At 41.4% G+C, this 20209-nt stretch overlaps 1 protein-coding gene across 1 annotated transcript in view; it reads left to right on the forward strand.

The window, feature by feature from the left end:
• Positions 1 to 20209, forward strand: part of Exph5 (exophilin 5) — a 68464-nt gene that overhangs the window by 20965 nt on the left and 27290 nt on the right. Inside the window, exons 2-3 of the mRNA XM_051197469.1 lie at positions 15259 to 15419; positions 17872 to 18028. Coding sequence (XP_051053426.1) covers positions 15259 to 15419; positions 17872 to 18028 — 318 coding nt within the window. The remainder of the gene's footprint in view (positions 1 to 15258; positions 15420 to 17871; positions 18029 to 20209) is intronic.

Raw genomic sequence — 20209 nt, forward strand, 5'->3', positions numbered from 1 at the left:
TTTCCATGACCCATTCCCTTCTTGCACCACCCATTTCTGTCCCTGTCTTCTGCCTATCCCTTGCATTGTGGCCTCTATGTGGTTCTGCTCAATGTCTCAGACTCTTGTCATGATTTGGGACATGGCAAGGCATGATTTAATTGTTATCAGTTTCCAGACTAGAGCATGTCAGCTGCTGACATTCTTGCTCAAGTTTAGCTCTGAGTCAACCACCAGTTACTGGTATGGTTAAGGCCAGGAATGCCAAACATTTGGGATCCTGTGACCCAAAGCACAGCAATCACTCCTGACCACTTTGGTACCAGTGTTTCCCAGCATACCTTGGGCTGCCTATGGAAGTCCATTGTTTCAGGCAGATCTCCCATGCTTGTATTGATTCTGTAGCTGGGTGGTGTTTTGTTGTGCTTATAAAGAGAATAGATATTAACAGAATGATTTCTTAAATATTTATCAAATTTTATTCATTTATTGTTTTTGTGTTTACATTTGTACCATGACACATGTGTAGAAGTCAGAGGACAACTTGCAGGAGTCAGTTCTTTCCTTTAACCATGTAGGTTCCAGGGACTGAACTCAGGTCCTGCAGCTTAATGGCAAGTACCTATCTTAAAGGCAAGTGCCTATCTCAGCAGCCTCCAAATGATTTTAAACAAACCAAAACAAAAGGTAGGGGCTATCGGGTTACTCAGATTTTTTTCTTCTGGGGTAGACATTACTTTATTCTTCCCTAAAAGAAAACAAGACTCTAGTAATTCACAACTAAGAGGTGTTGACTTTTAAGGTCCTTGTTAAAAGATCAGTCACACCCATTTGCAGATGCCAAGCAAGCAGCTGTTTCCATTGCTGCTTTTCCTCTCTAAAATGTACCTGGCATTGACTTTTCTTTTCATTCTTGAGAAATGAGTCTGTTGATTACACACCAAAAAAAGATTATTCTGTACCTGTTCACATCAAAGACACATTAGCTTACAGTGCACTGTGTCCTATCAGGGCTACACTATCATTTGTAATGTTCAACAATGTTCATTCAAAGCCTTTATCCAAAGACCCACTGAGACTTTATGACTAAGTATTTAATACCCTGTGAAGAATGAGCCCACACTTTGCTTCTGAGATCTGAAAGACTTTAGTACCAGCTTCCAGTCGGGTGTAGCGGTACATGCCTTTAGTCCCAGCCCTCTGCTATTTGAAATACCAATGTAGGTGCTAGAGATAGGCTCAGTAGTTAAGAGATCTTAACTGCCAGGTAATGGTGCATGCTTTTAATCCCAGCACTCAGGTGACAGAGGCTGATGGAGCTCTGAGTTCGAGGCCAGCCAGGTCTACAAAGCAAATTCCAGGACATCCAGGGCTACACAGAGAAATCCTGCTTTGAAAATCAAAAACAAACAAACAAAGAATAGCTGAAATTATATCAAATAACAACAGTGACACTACCAGAAAAAAAAATCTTTTAAAAAATATTACAACAGGGTCTCTAGACAGTGAATCTGTGAGGTTGCTCGGTGGGTAAACGCACCTGCTGCCAAACCTGATGACCTGAGTTCTATCCCTGATACCCAGATGGTGGAAGGAGAAAGCCAACTTCAGAAAGTATCTCCTGACCTCCACATGTACACTGTTGCATCTACACACCCCGACAGCGACATAGTCCCCTCCCCCTTGCACACTCAGCTTGTCATAAATTTCCAGAAGCAAGTTATATAATTTATATGCACTTGTATTACTGGCATTATTACCTCGTTTTACTCCAAGTACAGATTCTATTATCAATTATTTCAGAACTGTTTCAAGAAAGATGTTTTGGTTTGAAAAAAAAAAGTGTAACTATGTCTAAAGAGAAACCTTAAAGTCTCATGGGTAAAACAGTAACAAGTGGAATAAATTATCAGCAGAATGGTGATTATAATGATCACATTATATATGCATGTATGCATGTATGTATGTATAAACTCAAGGTATGCCCAGCATGGTGGCACACATCTTTAATACTAGCACTCTGGAAGCAAAGGCAGGCAAATCTCTGAGTTTGAGGCCAACCTGGTCTACAAAGCAAGTTCCAGGACAGCCAAAGCTACATAAAGAAATCCTGTCTTGAAAATCAAATGAAAACAGCAACAACAACAGCTCAGAGTAGAAATCATATTCAAAGTCGCCTCCTGTGGTTTTGTGGTTTCAGAGGATGCTGAACTCTGGGTCCTGTGGTTTGTCAGTGGATGAAGAACAGTAGAGCATCCACCACAATGATCTCTGTAACACTGCTTCAAGAGAGCACTTGAAAAGGGCAGCAACCATTTATGCATGTAATGGTTTCAGGAAGCTGTAAGCCTTCCTGAAAACACCCTGCACGCTACAACCAAACCCACAAACTTTAATGCCCTCACAAAGCCCTCTCCATGTGACCCCTGCTATGGAACTATGCCTGCAGGTCACAGATCTCCCTGACTTCCACTGTCCCCGTGGGAGCCCAGAAAGCAATACATTCACACAGTGGCTTTAGGAAAAGTCTGGCCTATTACTCCAAATTCCTGGAGGAGAGGCCCCGTGTGATATTTTCTTCCTCCAGGCTTGCATGCTTGATCTATGTATGAGGACTGATTGGGAAAAGGAGACATCATACATGCACTATGAGATATATTAAGAATATAGCTAATGCCAGGAATATTTAAGATGATGTCCTAACACCTTTAAGAACTTCACAGTACAGACTGTAGAGTGGGTTGAATATGGTAACTGTGTGTTATAATTATAGCATGAGGGGTGAACTCTCTGCCTAGATTCAGAATGAGTCTAGGAAGAGGGTGTTTTTGATGTTTTGTTTTATTTTGCTAGCCTGTGAAATCGCCTCTTTCTGCCTTCTTTTTCTGGTAGGATGTGTTCTAAGACTAAGCATTAAATTGGAGGTAGTGGGTGAGGGAACATGATTTCCACCCTTGTTACTATAAAAGAAGGAAAGATGCTGTGGATATATGTAAGTGGGTGTAGCCTGTTACCTAACGCATAAGTAGAGAGGATGCGGTCAGAATTTAGGATGTTGTCTTTGGAGAACAGCCACGAACAAAATAAACAAATCCAAGGTGTTGAGATCATGCACTTTGTCTGAGAGTCCTTTACATGTGTCCTTTACACTCAGCTTGTGAGTCTTAGTGGATGTGCTGAGCAACTGTATGAAGGGGAGTAAGAGGTGGACAGCAGCTAACAGCCTGGGTTTTTAATTTGCTTGTATTCCTTTGTTGATTATTCAACACTACTTATTCACAGCCAGCAGTCTGTGCAGGAGATCTGGCTCAGGGAATTGGCATTCTCGTTAGGGGAGTCAGTCAACATGAAAAAGGTTTAGGGACTCTACATAGAAGTTAATTCTAGGCGAGTGTTGAATAGCTCAGGCTCTAGGGTTTTATAGTAAACCGGACCTAATATAAAGGGTTCGAAGTTAAGCAGATGTTTCTTTATTCCACTCATCTCTTGGATGAGTTTTATCTTTCACGTTTTTCTTTCCCTCTGTATAGGAGTCTATGGGTATCCACACGGGGTTGGCTTCAGGATACCCAACTACTTGTATACCAAAATCAGACACCCAAGTCCCTTATATAAAATGTCATGCCATTTGCCTATAACCTTCAAAAACCTTCCAGGTTTTAAATCACCTTTAGGTTACTTAGAATAATGAATACAATGCAAATGATAAGCAAATAGCTGGTATGCTCCCTTGCTTAGGTACTAAGGGCCAGATGACATCTGCACTAGTGAAGCCCAGAAATACTTTTATCAAATCCTTATCTTCAGTTGGTTGAAGCCAAGGACAATGGAACCCATGGCTATGAAGGGCTGGCTGAACCTCCCTCATTGGGCTCTCATGGTGATGAGATAGTCTACGAGGGCCCAGCCCTACAGTTGTCACATCCCATATGCTTAGCATTTAATTCCAGGCTCCCTCTCTTCTTTTGGGGGTGGGAAAACAAAGGGAGGTTACTGTGCATATCTTCTCAGTGTATTCAGGTACATTATGAAGGTGTCACAAATAACATAGAATAGTGCCTTCATCTTCTATCAGGCTCTTTTTTGGCAGGAATCAGTACTGTCTTTTAGTTTCATTTTAATTGTGTGTTAGATCCAGAGAGAAACTCTAAAGAGAAAAGGCAAGAAAATGAAAGGACAGTTGACACCAGAGAACTGGGTGAAAGAGTTGGCCTTAATACATGTCCAAGAACACAGGGTTGGCCAGGTGGTGGTGGCGGCGGCAGCGGCGGCGGCGGCAGCGGTGGCAGCATTGGCACACACACACCTTTAATCCAGCACTCAGGAGACAGAGGCAGGCGATCTCTATGAGTCTGTGGCCAGCCTGCTCTACAAAGCTACACAGAGAAACCAGAACCAAAACAAAACCACAGGGTTGAGATCAATGCAATCTCAGATTGAGCTACACTGGATTATCTATGCACATTCTTTCACAGAGGATGCCCTTCCAGACTCTGTAAATGTATGTGTGTGCAGTCTCCAATTCAGCATTTCACAGGTGAGGAATCAGCCTCAGAGAAAAGAGCTGTTCCCAAATTCATGTGCACTCCTTTGTTCTCTAAGCACCAAGAGCTTACTGGTCTCTGCCTGTGTCTGGCATCATCCAGAAAACAAAGCAAGGTCTCACTGTCATGAGCTGTATTTTGTAAGGGCAGAAGACATTAAGGGAAGCAAATATATGAAGGTTAATGCAGGTAAGGAAAAAAAAAAAAAAAACACCAAGAAACTTGAGAGCCAGTGACTACAGGTGAGATCATTAGTTTTGAAAAGCTAAGGAAGGACTCAGTAAGGATGTGACATTTTAGCTAAGACAAAGAGTGTCCATGTGACAAAATGGTAGTGGGGGGCGGGTGGCGACAGCAAATGCAGTGCCCAGACTGGAGCTAGCTTAGCTCCTTGGAGGAAAGAGAGAGGCCAAGTGCTGAGAAGAGAGTAAGGCAGTATGATTTAAAGTGGTCACACTTTCACAGGAGGCTAGTGCTATATAGCTTCAGAGACCCTGGAGTTCTGATTGGCAAGGTGAGCATGGTAGGAAGCTATGGAAAGATTTGACCAGAGGAGTGATGTGAAATACCCACACAAAAGAGTATTGTGTGAGGAACTTTTCCTGTGGCCAAAAGCAGGTACTCACAGCTCGAGGATGTGGGGAGGGAGGGAGACATGGTAGCAGGAATGAGAGAAAGCTGGTCCCATTGCAGCCACTCAGTGAGCAGTGAGAGGCCAATGCTGGTGCTCCCCCGGCTTTGTCCTTTTCATTCAGGGACCTAACCCATGGGATGCTGCCACAATCCTGACCCCATAGACTGGGAAGATGGCTCCACTGATGAAATGTTTGCTGTTGGAGCAGAAAGAGTGAGATCAGGTCCCCAGCATCACGTAAGTCAGGTGTGGCCTTCATCCGTAATCCCAGCACTGAGGAGGTGGAGACAGGGGGCTGCCTGGAGCTTACTGGCCAGTCAGCCCCGAGCTGAATGGATGAGACCAAGATTCAGTGAGAAGCCCTTTCTCAGGAAGTGAGGTAGAGGGAAACTGAGAAACACACCAGCTGTTGACCTTGGCCCTCCCATGTGTAGGCACTTCATCTATATATCAACTTACATCATCCTTCCTCACAAAGCCTCATGAAATATCACCACTCTCATCCCCACTTTATGGATGAAAAACTGAGGCACAGAGAATAAAATTATAGCTGATAAAGGTAGGGTCAGTGTTCACAATTAATATGAATGTGCTCTAGGTTCTCAGTAATTTATTTTTCTCATGTGAATAAATATTATTAACTTTCATAAGAGTGCTTGAAAATATTAGCTACAATGTGTAGGTATGCCTAAAAGCACTGTGTTACCTGTGATTAGCTTTATCATTATTATTCTTACAGAAAATTTTGAATATATGCATATGTGCATGCGTATCTGAGTTTAATTTCTAAGCAGGGCGTCACCTCTCACTTATGTAATATGGACTGAGCCCTTTGCAGTGATGGCATGAGAAGTTTACTGAGGATCTGGAGAGATGACTCAGTGGTTGGGAGAGATCACTGCTCCTCCAGAGAACCTGGGTATATAAGGCAGCTCACAACTGCCCGTAATTACAGCTTCGGGAGTTCTGATGCCTTTTTCTAGCCTCGTCAAGTATCTGCACACATGTGCGCAAGCACACACACACATGACTAAAAAATAAATCTTTTAAAATTAAAATGTTTAAGGAAGTTTAAGAGCTGGGCATAGCCAGACATGGTGGCACATGCCTCATACAATTAATCCCAGCACTTGAGAGGCAGAGGCAGGTGGATCTCAGTGAGTTTGAGGACAGCCAGGACTGTTACACAGAGAAACCCTGTCTCAACACAAACAAAAAAGAGCTGGGCATAATGTCACATACCTGGAATCCTAGCACTCAGAAGGCTAAGACAAGATGATAATAAGTTAGATGCCAGCTTGGGCTATGTAGTGAGACCCTGTCACAAAACAAAACTAAACAAACAAAAATAAGAAAAGAAAAATATCAAACCTTGCAGAACTCATTCACTGTCACCTAAACTGAACAACAACAACAACAATAATGCATGCTGGTTGACTTTAATTAGGGACCATCATACTAGATGCTAGGGATGCCAGACAAATAAGACACAGTCCCTATTTGTGGTGGTTTGAAAGAAATGGCCCCCAAAGGGAGTGACACTATTAGGCGGTGTGGCCTTATTGTATAAATTCAGTCTTACTGGAGGAAGTGTGTCACTGTGGGCTTTGAGGTCTCATATATGCTCAGTTCACGTCCTGTTGCCTACAAGATGTAGGACTCTCAGATCCTTCTCCAGAACCATGTCTGCCGGCAAGTCACCGTATTGCACCATGATGACAATAAACCAAGCTTCTGAAAATGTAAGCCACCCCAATTAAATGTTCTGGTGGTCATAGTGTCTATTCACAGCAATAAAAATTCTAAGCCACTGTTCTTAAGGAGCTGACAGCCTGGTGACATATCCAGGCAACTACATGCCAAGTCATTCAATATAATGTGACAAGCGTGGCAGTATCCCAGGGTTCCATCTAAAGGGGTTTGAATAAACAACATAAATTTTAAAAAATGATGTAAGCCTCAGAAAACAGAAAGGCCTATACAGCTTTGAGAGGAATGTGCATAAACTCTGAGTGGATAGCCAGCCACCAGGGATGAGCCAGACTTTCCTATAACATTTTAGAATAATTTTGGGTGAGGATGAGAACCAAATCAGGATAGCAGGTATATAATGTTCTTTTAACTTAGGTCCTTCACATTTTCTTTCCATTGTAACTTTATGCCATGCTAAATCAAACAAACAAATTATTCCAGGGAGGTTATAATGATCAGTTTTAAAAATACAGAAACAAAGCTTTTATCTGAGAATGGGCAGCCTAGATCACAGCCATTCAAGAAGTTTAAATGGGCTATTATGTCTCACTTGGCTGAATGCCGGAGCCATTGTGTCACCCTTTGAGGTCTAAAGATTTGCTATAGTTACTGCTTGCTATTTAGCTTAGCTTTTCTTTATCTGAACTTCCTCCCAGACTTCCCCAAAGGTTGAAAATTGCCATTATCAAAAGAACACACTTTTTTCAATACACCTGTTGCTTTTTCTAGTCTCTGCCCCTCCCTGTATCAGGCTCTGGCATCAGAGGCAAAGGCATTTTCACAAAACTTTTTCAAAAGATCCACAGAGAGAGGAGAGACCAGACCCTGGGCTGTAAAGCTGTGAGTGTTGCTGCTCCTGAAGCCTGGGACTGTCAGCCTCAACTTGGCCTTCTCCAGACTGAGGGTGGGAAAATCTGCCATGGGTGAGCTCATAAGAAGCCTACCCCTGGCTTTGTCTTTGGAGAGCAGAGATGCAAAGAGTGGCCCTTCACTGGGATGCTGTGTCTATCTGAGGGACTCAGGATCTGGAAAAGTTCTTGCTCTAGTGTACTGACCCATTCTCCCTATGATGTTTACCTTGCATTTTGTCTCCATCTCATACATGTGTGAGATCTCCAACTTGCACATGTGTGCCTCCTACGTGTTGTGGTTAGCAGAGTGTATGAAACAAGAACAAATTAGAATTCCTGTGTGAGATGGAACGTGTTAAGACTGTTTTGTTCACTTGTGAATGGGCAAACACATCTTTTACAGAATATAGTGAAGATGGGATGACTGAGCCTGTGAGGCACGGATGGATGGGGTGAGGTACTTGCAGAGTCCCTGGAAAGAGGTACTTGAAGTCTAGAACAGAAGGTTGGGAGGATAGGGATGATTGTCTGTGAGGAAGACAGAAGAAGACAGAAGTAATAACGCCATCAGTGTGGCAGGTCAGCCATGAAAGAGACGGGCATGTGATGGAAGCCAAAGATGTTTATTTACCTCTTCAAGGAGGTAAATAAAACATATGAACAGTAAAAAGAAGGATAAGGGAGTGGTTTTGATAAACGTTGAGATCATGCTGACCACAGAGCTATAATCTCTATATTCCTCACAGAGGACTTGTTTGATTTAAATCTTTTTTTTTTTTTTTTTACTTGCCCTCTCTTCAAGAACATCTGTGGGAAATGTTACTGTAAGCTTGTAGCAGTTGCACTATTTGTCAGTGGAGTTAATGATATAGGCAGTAAGTTCATAGCAGAGAAACATGGGCTTTAGAATCAGAGACCTGAGCTCACATCCCAGTTCAAGTACTCTGGCCTGCCTGGTCCACCAGGCTGCAGTATTCTCTCTAGGTAAAGCCCTGCAGTGTTAGCATGGTGATTAGTAACGGTGATAACAAAACCCAGGAGATAGGAGGGTCTCAATGCATTTCTGCTGTTGTTATTATTATTATTATCATCACCATCATCATTATTAATTATTCCACCTGCAGACAAGGAGATTAAATATATCATGACTTCAAAGCTTTGTCAGCTTTTAAATGTTGCATAGCAATGCTGAATCTTTTTGGACCATGGACTTTAAACCAGAAATATGGTATCTCCAAGAATATCTCATCTGTATCTATTTTTTAGTGTGTGTGTGTGTGAGCATGCCCAGAAATGCCAGAAGAGGGTATTTAGATTCCCTAAAGCAATGTGGGTGCTGGGAACTGAACTCAGGTTCTCTGGGAGAGCAGCAAGTGCCTTTGACTACTGTGCAATCTTCCCAGACCTTGTATCCATTTCTAAAAACTGTAAAGAACAAACCACCTCCAAGCGTAAAGGCTGGCTTAGCCAGGTACTCCACCTAGACTCTAGTGGCTCAGCTGAATCTAAATGACCTATGCTGGCTTTACCCATGGGTATGGCAGTTGGCAATGGTTCTCAGCTGGGTCTTTCTGAATATGCTCTTCCTCTCAGACAACAGCTCAGGTTTCTTTACACTGAGGTTCCCATGTTGCAAGAGGGAGAAGACAAATTTCTCTCTTGATCTCTTAAGGCCTGGCCATAAGAGACTCCCATTTCACATCTACCATGTTCTGTTGATCTAAACAAGTACTAGGCCTGCCCAGGTTCCAGAGGGCTTTGAAGAGCCCCTGCCTCTTGGTAGCAAGAGTGAAAAGTCACAGTGAGAAGTTTATATTTATTCAGACAGAAGAGGAATTACATCAGCAAACAGTCTTACAAATGGAATATATATATATATATATATATATATATATATATATATATATATATTTTTTTTTTTTTTTTTTTTAAAGAAAGAAAGTTAAATATATGACCCTGGTCATTCATAAAGAACCTGGCCCTGTGGTCTTTCTTCTATCTAATGAGTACAGCAAGGTGTGGTGGCATACACATTCCAGCACTTGGAGGCAGAGGCAGGCGGATCTCTGAGTTCAAGCCAGCCAGGTCTACATAGTGAGTTCCAGGACAGCCAGAACTATGTAAATAGACTCTGTCTTAGAAAGAGGGGGGGGGATGGGGAGAAGGAGAGAGAGAAAGAGAAAAACGAACCATACTTTGATTAGCAGTGAGGAGAGAGAGATGAGGCAAAACACTTTAGGAAAGGTCATTAAGGGTCCAAGCATGGAAGACCAGTAAGAGGTGATGGGCATGGTAGTCATAGCTTAAGGATGCAAACTACAGGAAAATTAACATCCACTCAAAAAGAGGAAGGAACCTTCGAGTATGTGTCGTGGTAAGGAGGTGCCAGGGTGGCGTCGTAAGCAGCAAGGAGCAGAGTGAAGGAAGGGCACTTGGGCACTCGGAACTAAGGGCTGGACCAGCAAGAAACGACCTGATCTAATGTAGTCTAGCTGATCAGCCCGAGGGTAAAACAAATTAGAAGTGTAGACAGCAGTCCCTTGTGATATGTTGAGTCAGGCAGGGCTAATTAAGCAGACAAGCTGTGTCCTAGTAATTTGCCTCCATGAATGTCATTTCTAACCCTGGGGTTCTTTTCATTGGCTTAAGTGGACAGTACACCCTGATTGGCTGCCCGGGTACACAACAAAGCAAAACAGGGGCATGAGTCTGGTGTGGACTGCTTAGGAGCTCCACTGAGTTCTCTTCACAAAGTCTCGGTGAAAACACGGCCCGCAGAGATGGAAATGCCAGTCCTGTTTCACGTGTCACTGTGCCCTTGCTTTTATGTTCAGAGTCTTTTCTTACTTCTCCATGGTGATCTTGCTCAATATCTTACGTTTGGGGTAAATGCATGACTCAAGAAAGACCGTGTTGATTGAGCGAATGTTGTGTTCTTTTCAGTCAGCTGCTGTAGGTGTGCAAATTACTCTGCACAGGTTACAAACTCTCGCCTACTCAAGGTTGGGGGGGGGGGGTAGCTCCAGGTCCTTAAGAGAGTTTTGACTTTTGTGTCATGCTTAGTTCCTCCATCTTCATTGCCCCTGCTTCAAATGCCAGAACTAATTCTGGTTTCCTATTCTAACAGTGAACACTGTGCCTTCTTTGACAACCTGAACCTTGAACTTCCTGGTTTCTGACGTTCCGGGCCTGTTCAAGCAAATGTCTGCCAGCCCCCAGTCAACCCTGGCATACTTATACTTTATTTAAAGGCTTCTAAAATTGCTCTTATGGTATATGTTGGTATCTCTGCTTCCTGGATTTCATTCCTTATTGCCTTCAGGAAACAAATAAAATTTTATCACAAATTTGACTATAGATTATACCTACTTCAGCCCTGTCTAGTATCAAGTTTTGAAGGCCCAAGATTCAAAGTTTCATCAAAATTAAAGTAAAAACAAAACAACAACAACAAAAAAACCTGAGTTAAATACTTAGAACAGATAAGAAAAATCAGGACTTTTAAAAATGTCTGATTCTAAGGGAGAAGTCTTGGTTCATAAATTTTAAAAAGCATGTAATTTCCAAAACACAAAATATAATCACAAAATACTTCAACTTCATTTCTTAGAAATGTAGCATATTTTACTGAACAGAAAACAAAAATTCTTGGGCCAAAAATAATTTCTGACAATCATAAATACAGTACCTTTAAATTATTACATAAGGAAAATAAGAATAGTTGAAATAATTATACCTACCTTTCTAAGGATGTCTATGATAGGCTGGTACCTTGTAGCCTGATTAATACCCTTTGGAAGGCATTTTGGTTTTATGTATAAAGAATCACAAAAATATATTGACTCTTTAACCCCATCATTATATTTCTGTCTGAGACACCAGGAAGGTAAAAACATTCATGGTATGTTAATTACAGAAATATTTACAAGAGGAAATCTCTATGACTTGTTCCTAGAAGATGGAAAAATATTACCTTGAATATTTTGTGATTGCTCTGAAAATAAGCAATGTTAGTTCGTATGTGTGTGTGTGAGTGTGTAAGCATCAAGACACAATTCAAAGGACAACTTGTAAGGGTGGTTCTCACCATCTACCATGTGGGTCAAAGGAATTGAACTCAGGTCATTAGGTTTCGTGACAAGGGCCTTTACTTGCTGAGTCATCTTATTAGCTCTAAAGGTGTTTTTGATAAATGTCATTTTAATGTTATTTGTGCTAGAACTCTACAAATTGCATCTTGTATGTGTTATAGCAATAAGAAATCTAAGGGTCTTCTTTGGCATGTACCTCTAACCCTCCAAATTATTCCACCTCTCTAAAAACTCTCTATTTATCTTCAGCCCCACCATCACCAATCAGTTTGAAATAAATGGCTTTTTCTAATGGACTCTATAGATACTCTGACTGGTCCTCAGTCTCATGCTGGAATCTGTTCTCTGCCTGTAGCTAATGTAAATCCAATGTGATTCATACACATGCACCATTGCTTCAAATGCCCAAAGCCTTACCTGACCCCAAATGCTATAGAAAACCATGGCTGCCTCTCTAGACTTTCCTCTCTATTGCCACGTCCTACCTATGCAGCTCTCTACAGTTGATACTCTCCTGCCTAGGACACTGTTTAAGTACTTTCTGCCTAGGATGCTGTCAATACTCTACAGTTGATACTCTTCTGCCTAGGATGCTGTCTACAGTTGATACCTTCTGCCCAGGATGCTGTCAATAGTCTACAGTTGATACTCTCCTGCCTAGGATGCTGTATACAGTTGATACCTTCTGTCTAGGATGCTCTCTACAAGAACCTTTCCCCTTCCTTTGTCTTCCACTCCATCATCTCAGGGAATCTTTGTTGCTGCACTAGAGCAGAGCCCCTTTTCACACTCTTTTGTGACCTCTTTACTTTTTTCTTACTGACAACTCACACAAGCAATACTCCATCTCAGTAGAATTTAAATTATGTGAGAACAGGGACTTGATTTGTTCACTGTTCTTTACCCAGAGTTCAAATATGTATTTAATCCCCAAGTTACATGCAGCACTGTCACTTAGCTAATCTGTGTCATTGTGGGATTCTTGTGGCTTTCTCTTGTAAGTCTTCAGTCTCCTGAGAGAGAGCCTTCCTAGTGAGGTAACCCAGTATCTGCACAGTAGGAGGCCTTCGGCAGATTTATACTGGATACATTTGCCAGAACCATGTAAAAACACAGGAAAAAGCCACAACAAAACCACAGTTAAAATTATAAAGTATACCTTTTCTCGAAATGATAATGTAATAAAAATTCACAATTAAACAGAAAGAAATAGATCTTCTAATACATGATACGTATAACAAAAGGCATAGATACAATACCTACAATTACTCTACTGGAAGAAGTTAGATGTTTCTGTTTTCCCCTAGTATATACAAGTGATTGTATAATTTTTGCATGGCTATAATCATAGATTCAATTCTATGTTTTGCTTCGTTTTTGTTTCACACTGCATCCATTTTGCTAGTGTTCTACATTGCCTATGTAATTATAGTTAGCAACTGCATGATATTCATTTAAATTTGTATACTTGAGAGAGATTCTTACTTTAAGATATATTTCCCTGAAAAGAATTCAAAGTGTATGAGCATGCAGGGAAATAGAGATTACTAGCTTCACTGGCCACAATACGGAAAAGACACAGTGACAGTCACGTGTGCAAGCATAGAGTAGTGCTTGCCGTAGGTCTGAGTGTGATTATTGTTACAAGAGAATGCAAGTTGCATCAAGCCTATGGGAGTGAGAGGGTCCCTCTATATAGGTTCATATAGAACATCCTAAGACAGGTAGCTTCTGAAATACAACGCATATGTCAGGAGTGGAGGGGGGTTCAGGCTTCTGGCAAACAACAATTAGAAAGGGCTCTAAGAAAAAAGGAATTCATAGACTGATGAAAGACATTCTTAAGGGAAGTGCCAATATTGGTTAGAAGCAGATACTGGGGCCTCCTGTTCTGTTAGTACAGGAGATGGCAATTGAGACAGGAGTGACTGACCAGGTGACAGGAGGTGGCAATAATAAAAAGAGAGGTACCAAGCAGATCTGTAGGCTGAACATAATGATGCAGCTACCTAGTGCTTTTCAAAATGCAAGTCTGGGCAGGATGACCCCTGGTTTCTCAAATACTTTTTTATAAAACAGCGGTATCATAGCCTCAAGCAGGAGTGAGTTACAGCCTCTTTGGTTCATTAGCTTTAACTCCCAAGTGTCCACTTGGCTGTCTTCTTGCTTGCTGTCTTCTTAGCAATACAAAAACCCAACACTAAAACTGGGCACAGTGACTCAAATCTGTAATCCTTGCTCTTGAGAAACTGAAGTGAAGGGGTTGCTGTGAGTTCAAAGCCAGTCTGGGCTACATAGCAAGACCTCTTCCTCAAACCACACACACACACACACACACACACACACACACACACACACCACCACCACCACCACCATCATCAACAACAACAAAACAAAAAACACTTGTGGTTTCCAGAAGACCTTGAATAAAAAATAGCTCCAGGAACTTGAAATAATTCCCCAAACACTAGAAGTTTCCAAATCTGTAAACCAATAATCCTAGAGTTTTCATCAGTGCTATCTGTTTTTAAGGTTGGCATCATGGTCTTCATCCAGGGCTATCTCCCTCTGGATTAAGCATCTATCATTTCCAAATACTTCTAGAGTCATCCCGAGAACTTATTTACCATGGAGAGAAATTGGTTAAGGACACAGAGTAACTTTTCCTTGCAAAGACATCTAAATAAGGAAAAGCATGGGAAAAAAATAGTTGTGTTAGGATTTCAAGCCTAGTATCCCAGAAGTATAGTTAGGTGCACATATTTACTTTCTGGATGGTATTTTTTTTACATCTCAAAGTCCACTGTCCTTTTCAGCCTGAGCACTAACACTGTTCACATCCATGATCTTTGTGTTGAACAAATTTCATTATCCAAGCTCATCGATTATATTAACTATGTACCTGTTAGCTTTAGTTGTTGACCACTAAACAGATGAGAAAGGGTCCTATCTGTTATATTCCCCATAGCCTACACGGGACCTCAATAAACATTTAGTTGGTTAATGTTGCTCAATAAACACTTAATGTATTAATGAATAAGTGAATGAGTAATCAGAACCAGAATGTTCCGGTTTCTACATGTCATTAGGACATCTATCATTTAGTTGCTTTATTAGATCAGGTCTTAACACATTGCTCAAACAGGTTTCTTGTCATTGACTCTGTGATTATTTTAACAACCACCAAAAATTTTAGGTTGTCATCGTATGCAGAAGAATGCACCATCTACAGAAGAGTATGTGTCTATATGTACACCATGACCAAAGGGGAATTCTAACTAGTGCAACTTTTCCTCAGGTCATTAGCCTGTGCTGATTCTCTAATTTGCTAAGTTTAGCTCATTACACAAGTCTATTTTAGTTAGAAATGGTTTGAACAGTGCATTGATATTTTTGTTTTATTTCAGCAAACTTCAAAAGACAAAGAGGGATATCAGATGGCTTCAAGGAGCAACTGGTGAATGGTTTGAAGAAATTCAAAGAAAGAAGTTTTGCAATGAAACAGATGTTAGCCAAATGTTAAAACCACCGCTTACATACAGGCTACGGAAAGGAATGGCAAAAAATGGTGAGGAAAAAAATAATTTTGCCTTAAATTATCTTTTCCTCAGTGTAGTATTATAGACAATGAATCCATGCATCCACAGTTTAACCTATTTATGGCTCAGGGCTGTTATAGGGTACTTAAACTTTATACTATATGATATGTTAGACAGTTTAGGGGGATAACAAAATGCCCAATACAACTCAACTGGGAATATGGTCAGATTATTTGTTCTTGATAAACTTCAATGTGCTTTTCACTTTTAAATGAGATAATGTCTACCTCATAGGATAAAATAAGATTATATGCATTAAGAATTAGTGTAAGGGTCAAGGATACAGCTCCACAAGTAAAACACTTACCTCACAAGTGTGAAGACCTGAATTCAAACCTCCAGAACCTGGGCACAGTAAACAAGCTACAGCTCCCTCTCCTGTGAAAGACAGGGGACAGAGAGACAGAATTCTCAGAGGCTTCTGGACTGGCTGTCCTGCCACAGGGCATAGCAACAAAATATCAAGAGAAGGTAGAAGGGTGAAGACAGACAAATTAAGGTTTCGCTGGCCTCCATATTCATGTTTATGCATGAGCATGCCGTGCACAAACACTCATATATATCCACACACTAAAAACTTAAAAGTAAAAAGAATTAACCTGGGCTGATTGTGATGGCTTGTAGTCTTAATCCCAGAAATCAAGAGGCTGAGGCAGAATTGTCATGAGTATCAGGCCAGTCTGAGCTACAGAATGAAGCCTTGTCCCCCAAAAAAGGAAAAGGAAAGAAAAACAGATAATCAACCAGGAGCATAGTAAGCACTTACCTTCATGGGATGATGATGAAGAAGAAGGCAGAAGAGAAGATTGGGGGTTTCACAGGAGAAAGGGGACAGCTGGTAGAAGAGCTGTCATCCCTCTGGAGTCTCAGTAATCTCCATAATGAGTGACAGTACACACCTGCTGTGGGCACTTGGTTGCAACTGCTAGCATGTCACTTACCTTCACCCAATTTTCTTAAGCCATTAATGAGGGTAGTGAAACCTGTTTCAAGGACACCCATGAGTGTGGCAAACTATCAGAAACAGTAAACCGTAAACTAACCATGCCACTGAACCAGTCTCATGGGCTGCTTTTACACATGTTGTCAACGTGAGTAACACTTTGAAACAGGTGGTATTATTTCTGATTGCACAGATGGTTAAAATCTCCAACTCTCATAACAAAACCATCTATCTAAAAGAACAATCCGGCTTTCTGTGTGTGGAGGGTAAGTGTGGCAGTGGTACCCACAGTGATGGGGATCAAACCCACAGCTTCATGCATGCTAGGCAAGAGCTCCACCACTTCCCTACATCCCCATCACAAAACTCAGATTTGTAGATTGAGCCCATGTGTACGCCACCGTGGCTTTGCCTTACCTTGAACTCCAATACAAAGTCAGTGTGCACAAAAGGACTATGGTATTATGGTCTTTGTATATGCTGATGGGCCTTAAATTTAAAATTGAAGGTTCATATATAAAAACTATATGTTATTATACATATTTTTACATGCATACTCATAAACCAAATATATACACATAGACACACATACACACACACATATGTCACATACCACACTAGAATAGATTTTGAAAAAGAATAAGGAACACTCTAAATGGTTTCATTTCCCTTTTATTTACTTTATTTGGCATCAAAGAGTTATATGAAAACTCTCTCCACCATTTTAAAGGACTGATATTTTTCTAAGAGGTACTTGGATCAGCAAGATATGGGGTGAATTGGTCCCCTGACTTGCTAGCTTGGATGTTGGACATCCAAGTAGAGGCTGAAATGAGAAAGACCCACAGAGCCGGCATCAGGCAAGGAGTCCTGTTCAGAACTGTGGCCTGTGACACATACTGAAAACATCTTGCTTGAGTGTGAAGTTTTTCTCCACCCAGCAGAACCACTGAACCACACACAGGACCCTGAGAAACAGCTCTGAAACACCTTCGAAGGTTCCTGAGGTCATATGGGGATGCTAGCTGCTTCTAGACTGTAGAAGGAGGGAGAAACAAATGCCACACCTTTCGTCTTTCACATAGATTTATCTGAAAGCCAGGCTTAGCAGCAACAGATGCCTATGACCACAGGAAGCAGGAGGATTACAAGTTTGAGATCAACCTGGCCTCCCTTGCCAGACAGAGCTATATAATCATAACTTGTCTCAAATTTAAAATAACCAAAAAAGCATATTAATCTGAATTTTTGAAAGAAAATGGTCTCATGTAGCACAATCTGACCTAAAATTTAATGTGTACCTTGAACTTTTAGCCACCTACCTCCACCTCTCAAGAGCAGGGTCTATCAGTGATCATAGATGCCAGGGCTTCCTGTGCTAGGCAGGCACTCCACAACCAAGCTACCAACCCTGTCTGCAGGTATTTTAACAGTATAAATCTTTGCTTCCCCCTCCCCACTTCCCCACCCTCCGCCAGATCCGATGGAATTACAAACATCAAGATCTAAAAACCTAATGAACCAAAAACCATCTGTTTCTCCCCGAATGAGCTTCCGATCATCGTTTGCTTCACTGTTCTCCTTCAGAAGATCGGGGAAGGAGACACTTAAGCTTCAGTCTCAGAGAGCAAAGGGGTGAGTTTTAACTCCGATCGTGTTAGAGCTTTCTTTGTTAGCTGGTCCTGAGGCCAATAGCCTGTTTGAGGTCCAGAGTGTTCAGCGTTTGTTCTTAAAGCTGAAGTCCCGGTAGTAACAAAGGAGTACACAGAGTCTCAAACACAGTTTCAATCACAGTTCTTGGGGACTGTGAAACTCGGCTTGCCTGAAAGCTGCCTTTTAAGCAACTGCTGACATCCTGGTGGTGAAACTGGAGAAACATGGGTTAAATGTTGGGAAAGCGTTATTGACAGTTACTCTGCTGAGCCTAGAGCAGGGTCTGTGCCTTGGCTAGAGAGATCAGTTTAAACCACTGCTTTTTTAGCGACCACGTGTTTCTGTCCGGAAGTAGAGCTGACCAAAGAAAATAAGTATCAGGTGGGTTGAAAAAAAAAAAAAAAAAAAAAAAAGTGAAGAATCAACTCCAAAACAGAAAGGAATATTAACTTGATTTCCAGAAATGCTGACGCAACTGTTCATGAGTGGCTGGCCCGAATTTCAGTCTAAGGCGAGGGAGGGGCCGCATTTGGAGCATTTGGAGCTGTGCAGGCAGGAGTGCAGCAGACAGTTCCCGGGTTGGACGCTGCATAGGTCAGTCCCCCTTCAGTCTTTGTGTTGTTTCACGACAAACAAGCAGGACTCAGCTGTGTAGCTGAGCTGACTGCTGAGTATTTTCCCGCACGTCTTCCTGGTTGCAATGCTCCCCACCCTCTTAAGGTGTTGGCTTGGCACGTGATGTGTTCCCTGCGCTGGCGAACCATTAACATTGAGTTGCAGCGCTAAATCAAAGGTGTTGGAGGTCACTGTCCCTGAAAAACAAGCCGCAACAGGCAGCTGCTGGGGCGTGTGGGGAGGCTGTGGGACCTCAAGGAGCACCGGGATTTTTTTACTTTCGGCTTTTCCCTGATGGAATAATGAAGAGTTGAGAGAAAAAAATGTAGATCTGTGGGACTAAACCTACCTGAGACACATGCCAAGAATACTCTTCATCGGTGAGTTCCTTTAAAAAAAAAAAAAAAAAAAAAAACTCTGGACAACTGTTGTTGGGAAGATTGAAAACTGAAAAACATTTCGTGGTTTGTTGAAACAATTTCCTTCAAGGAGAAAAGTTGATTACCAGCATGAAGGTTTTCACTGTGATTTGTTTCTTAGGCACTTGGATTTTTTAAGGGAGAGTTTTATAGAGCAGAATGAGATGACTTAGGAAACCAGGGAAAGTGGAAGAAACGGGTGTACACCATTGGCAGGTTTGTTGCTTTAGGTTTTTTGTTTTTTGTTTTGTTTTGTTTTGTTTTGAAGCTCATGTTACAGATTGCTGCATGGATCAAGGAAGATAAAAGATCTAAAGATCTAGGATCTTCATTCTTGGTATGTGTTTTGGCCAGAGGGCAAAGAGAAAAGAGAAAACTTGCAGGCTCTGTTCAGCAGATGTCCTTGTCAGATACCAAAATGACTCCTAACCAGGCTGCCTGCGACTTCAAATGCAGCCTGGAGACACGCAGCAGCAAATACCATTACTTCATTGCTTCCTAGACATTGTCGCCTTTAAATGCATCTTTCTTCCTTTAAAAAGATTCCTTTTTCATTATTAATGTGTGTATTAGGAAGAAAGAAAGAGAGGAGGTATTCATGTACTGTAGCATGCATGTGGTAGAAGTCATAGGACAACTTCCAGGAGTTGGTTCTGTCTTACCATGTGGGTTGGGTATTGACCTCTGTCATGAGCCTTGATAGCAAGCACCTTTACCCACCAAGACATCTCACCAACCCCAAATACATCTTACTTTCAAACTTTAATGATGGCATATTTAATGCTTGTCTTAACATGATCATTGGTAGTGATGTGTCCTTAGTTATTTGCTTGTTTTTTCTTTCTTTTGAGATAAGGATATATATATATATATATATATATATATATATATATATATATATATTGTAGCACAGGCTGTCCTAGAACTCACATAGCCCAGGCTAGCCTCAAGCTCACAGTGATATTCCTGTTTCTACCTTGACAATATTTGTTCTGCCAGGGTAGAATATAATGAAAAATAAACACCAGTGCTTATTCCTCATAGGATCATGCCAAGGGTATACTCTTCTTATTTGAAGACTTGAACTTGACTTCAGTGTTTGGAGAGAAATCATAAATGTGAGGCAACA

Source organism: Phodopus roborovskii, unplaced genomic scaffold, assembly GCF_943737965.1.
Source record: "Phodopus roborovskii unplaced genomic scaffold, PHOROB, whole genome shotgun sequence".
NCBI classification, from domain to species: Eukaryota; Metazoa; Chordata; class Mammalia; order Rodentia; family Cricetidae; genus Phodopus; species Phodopus roborovskii.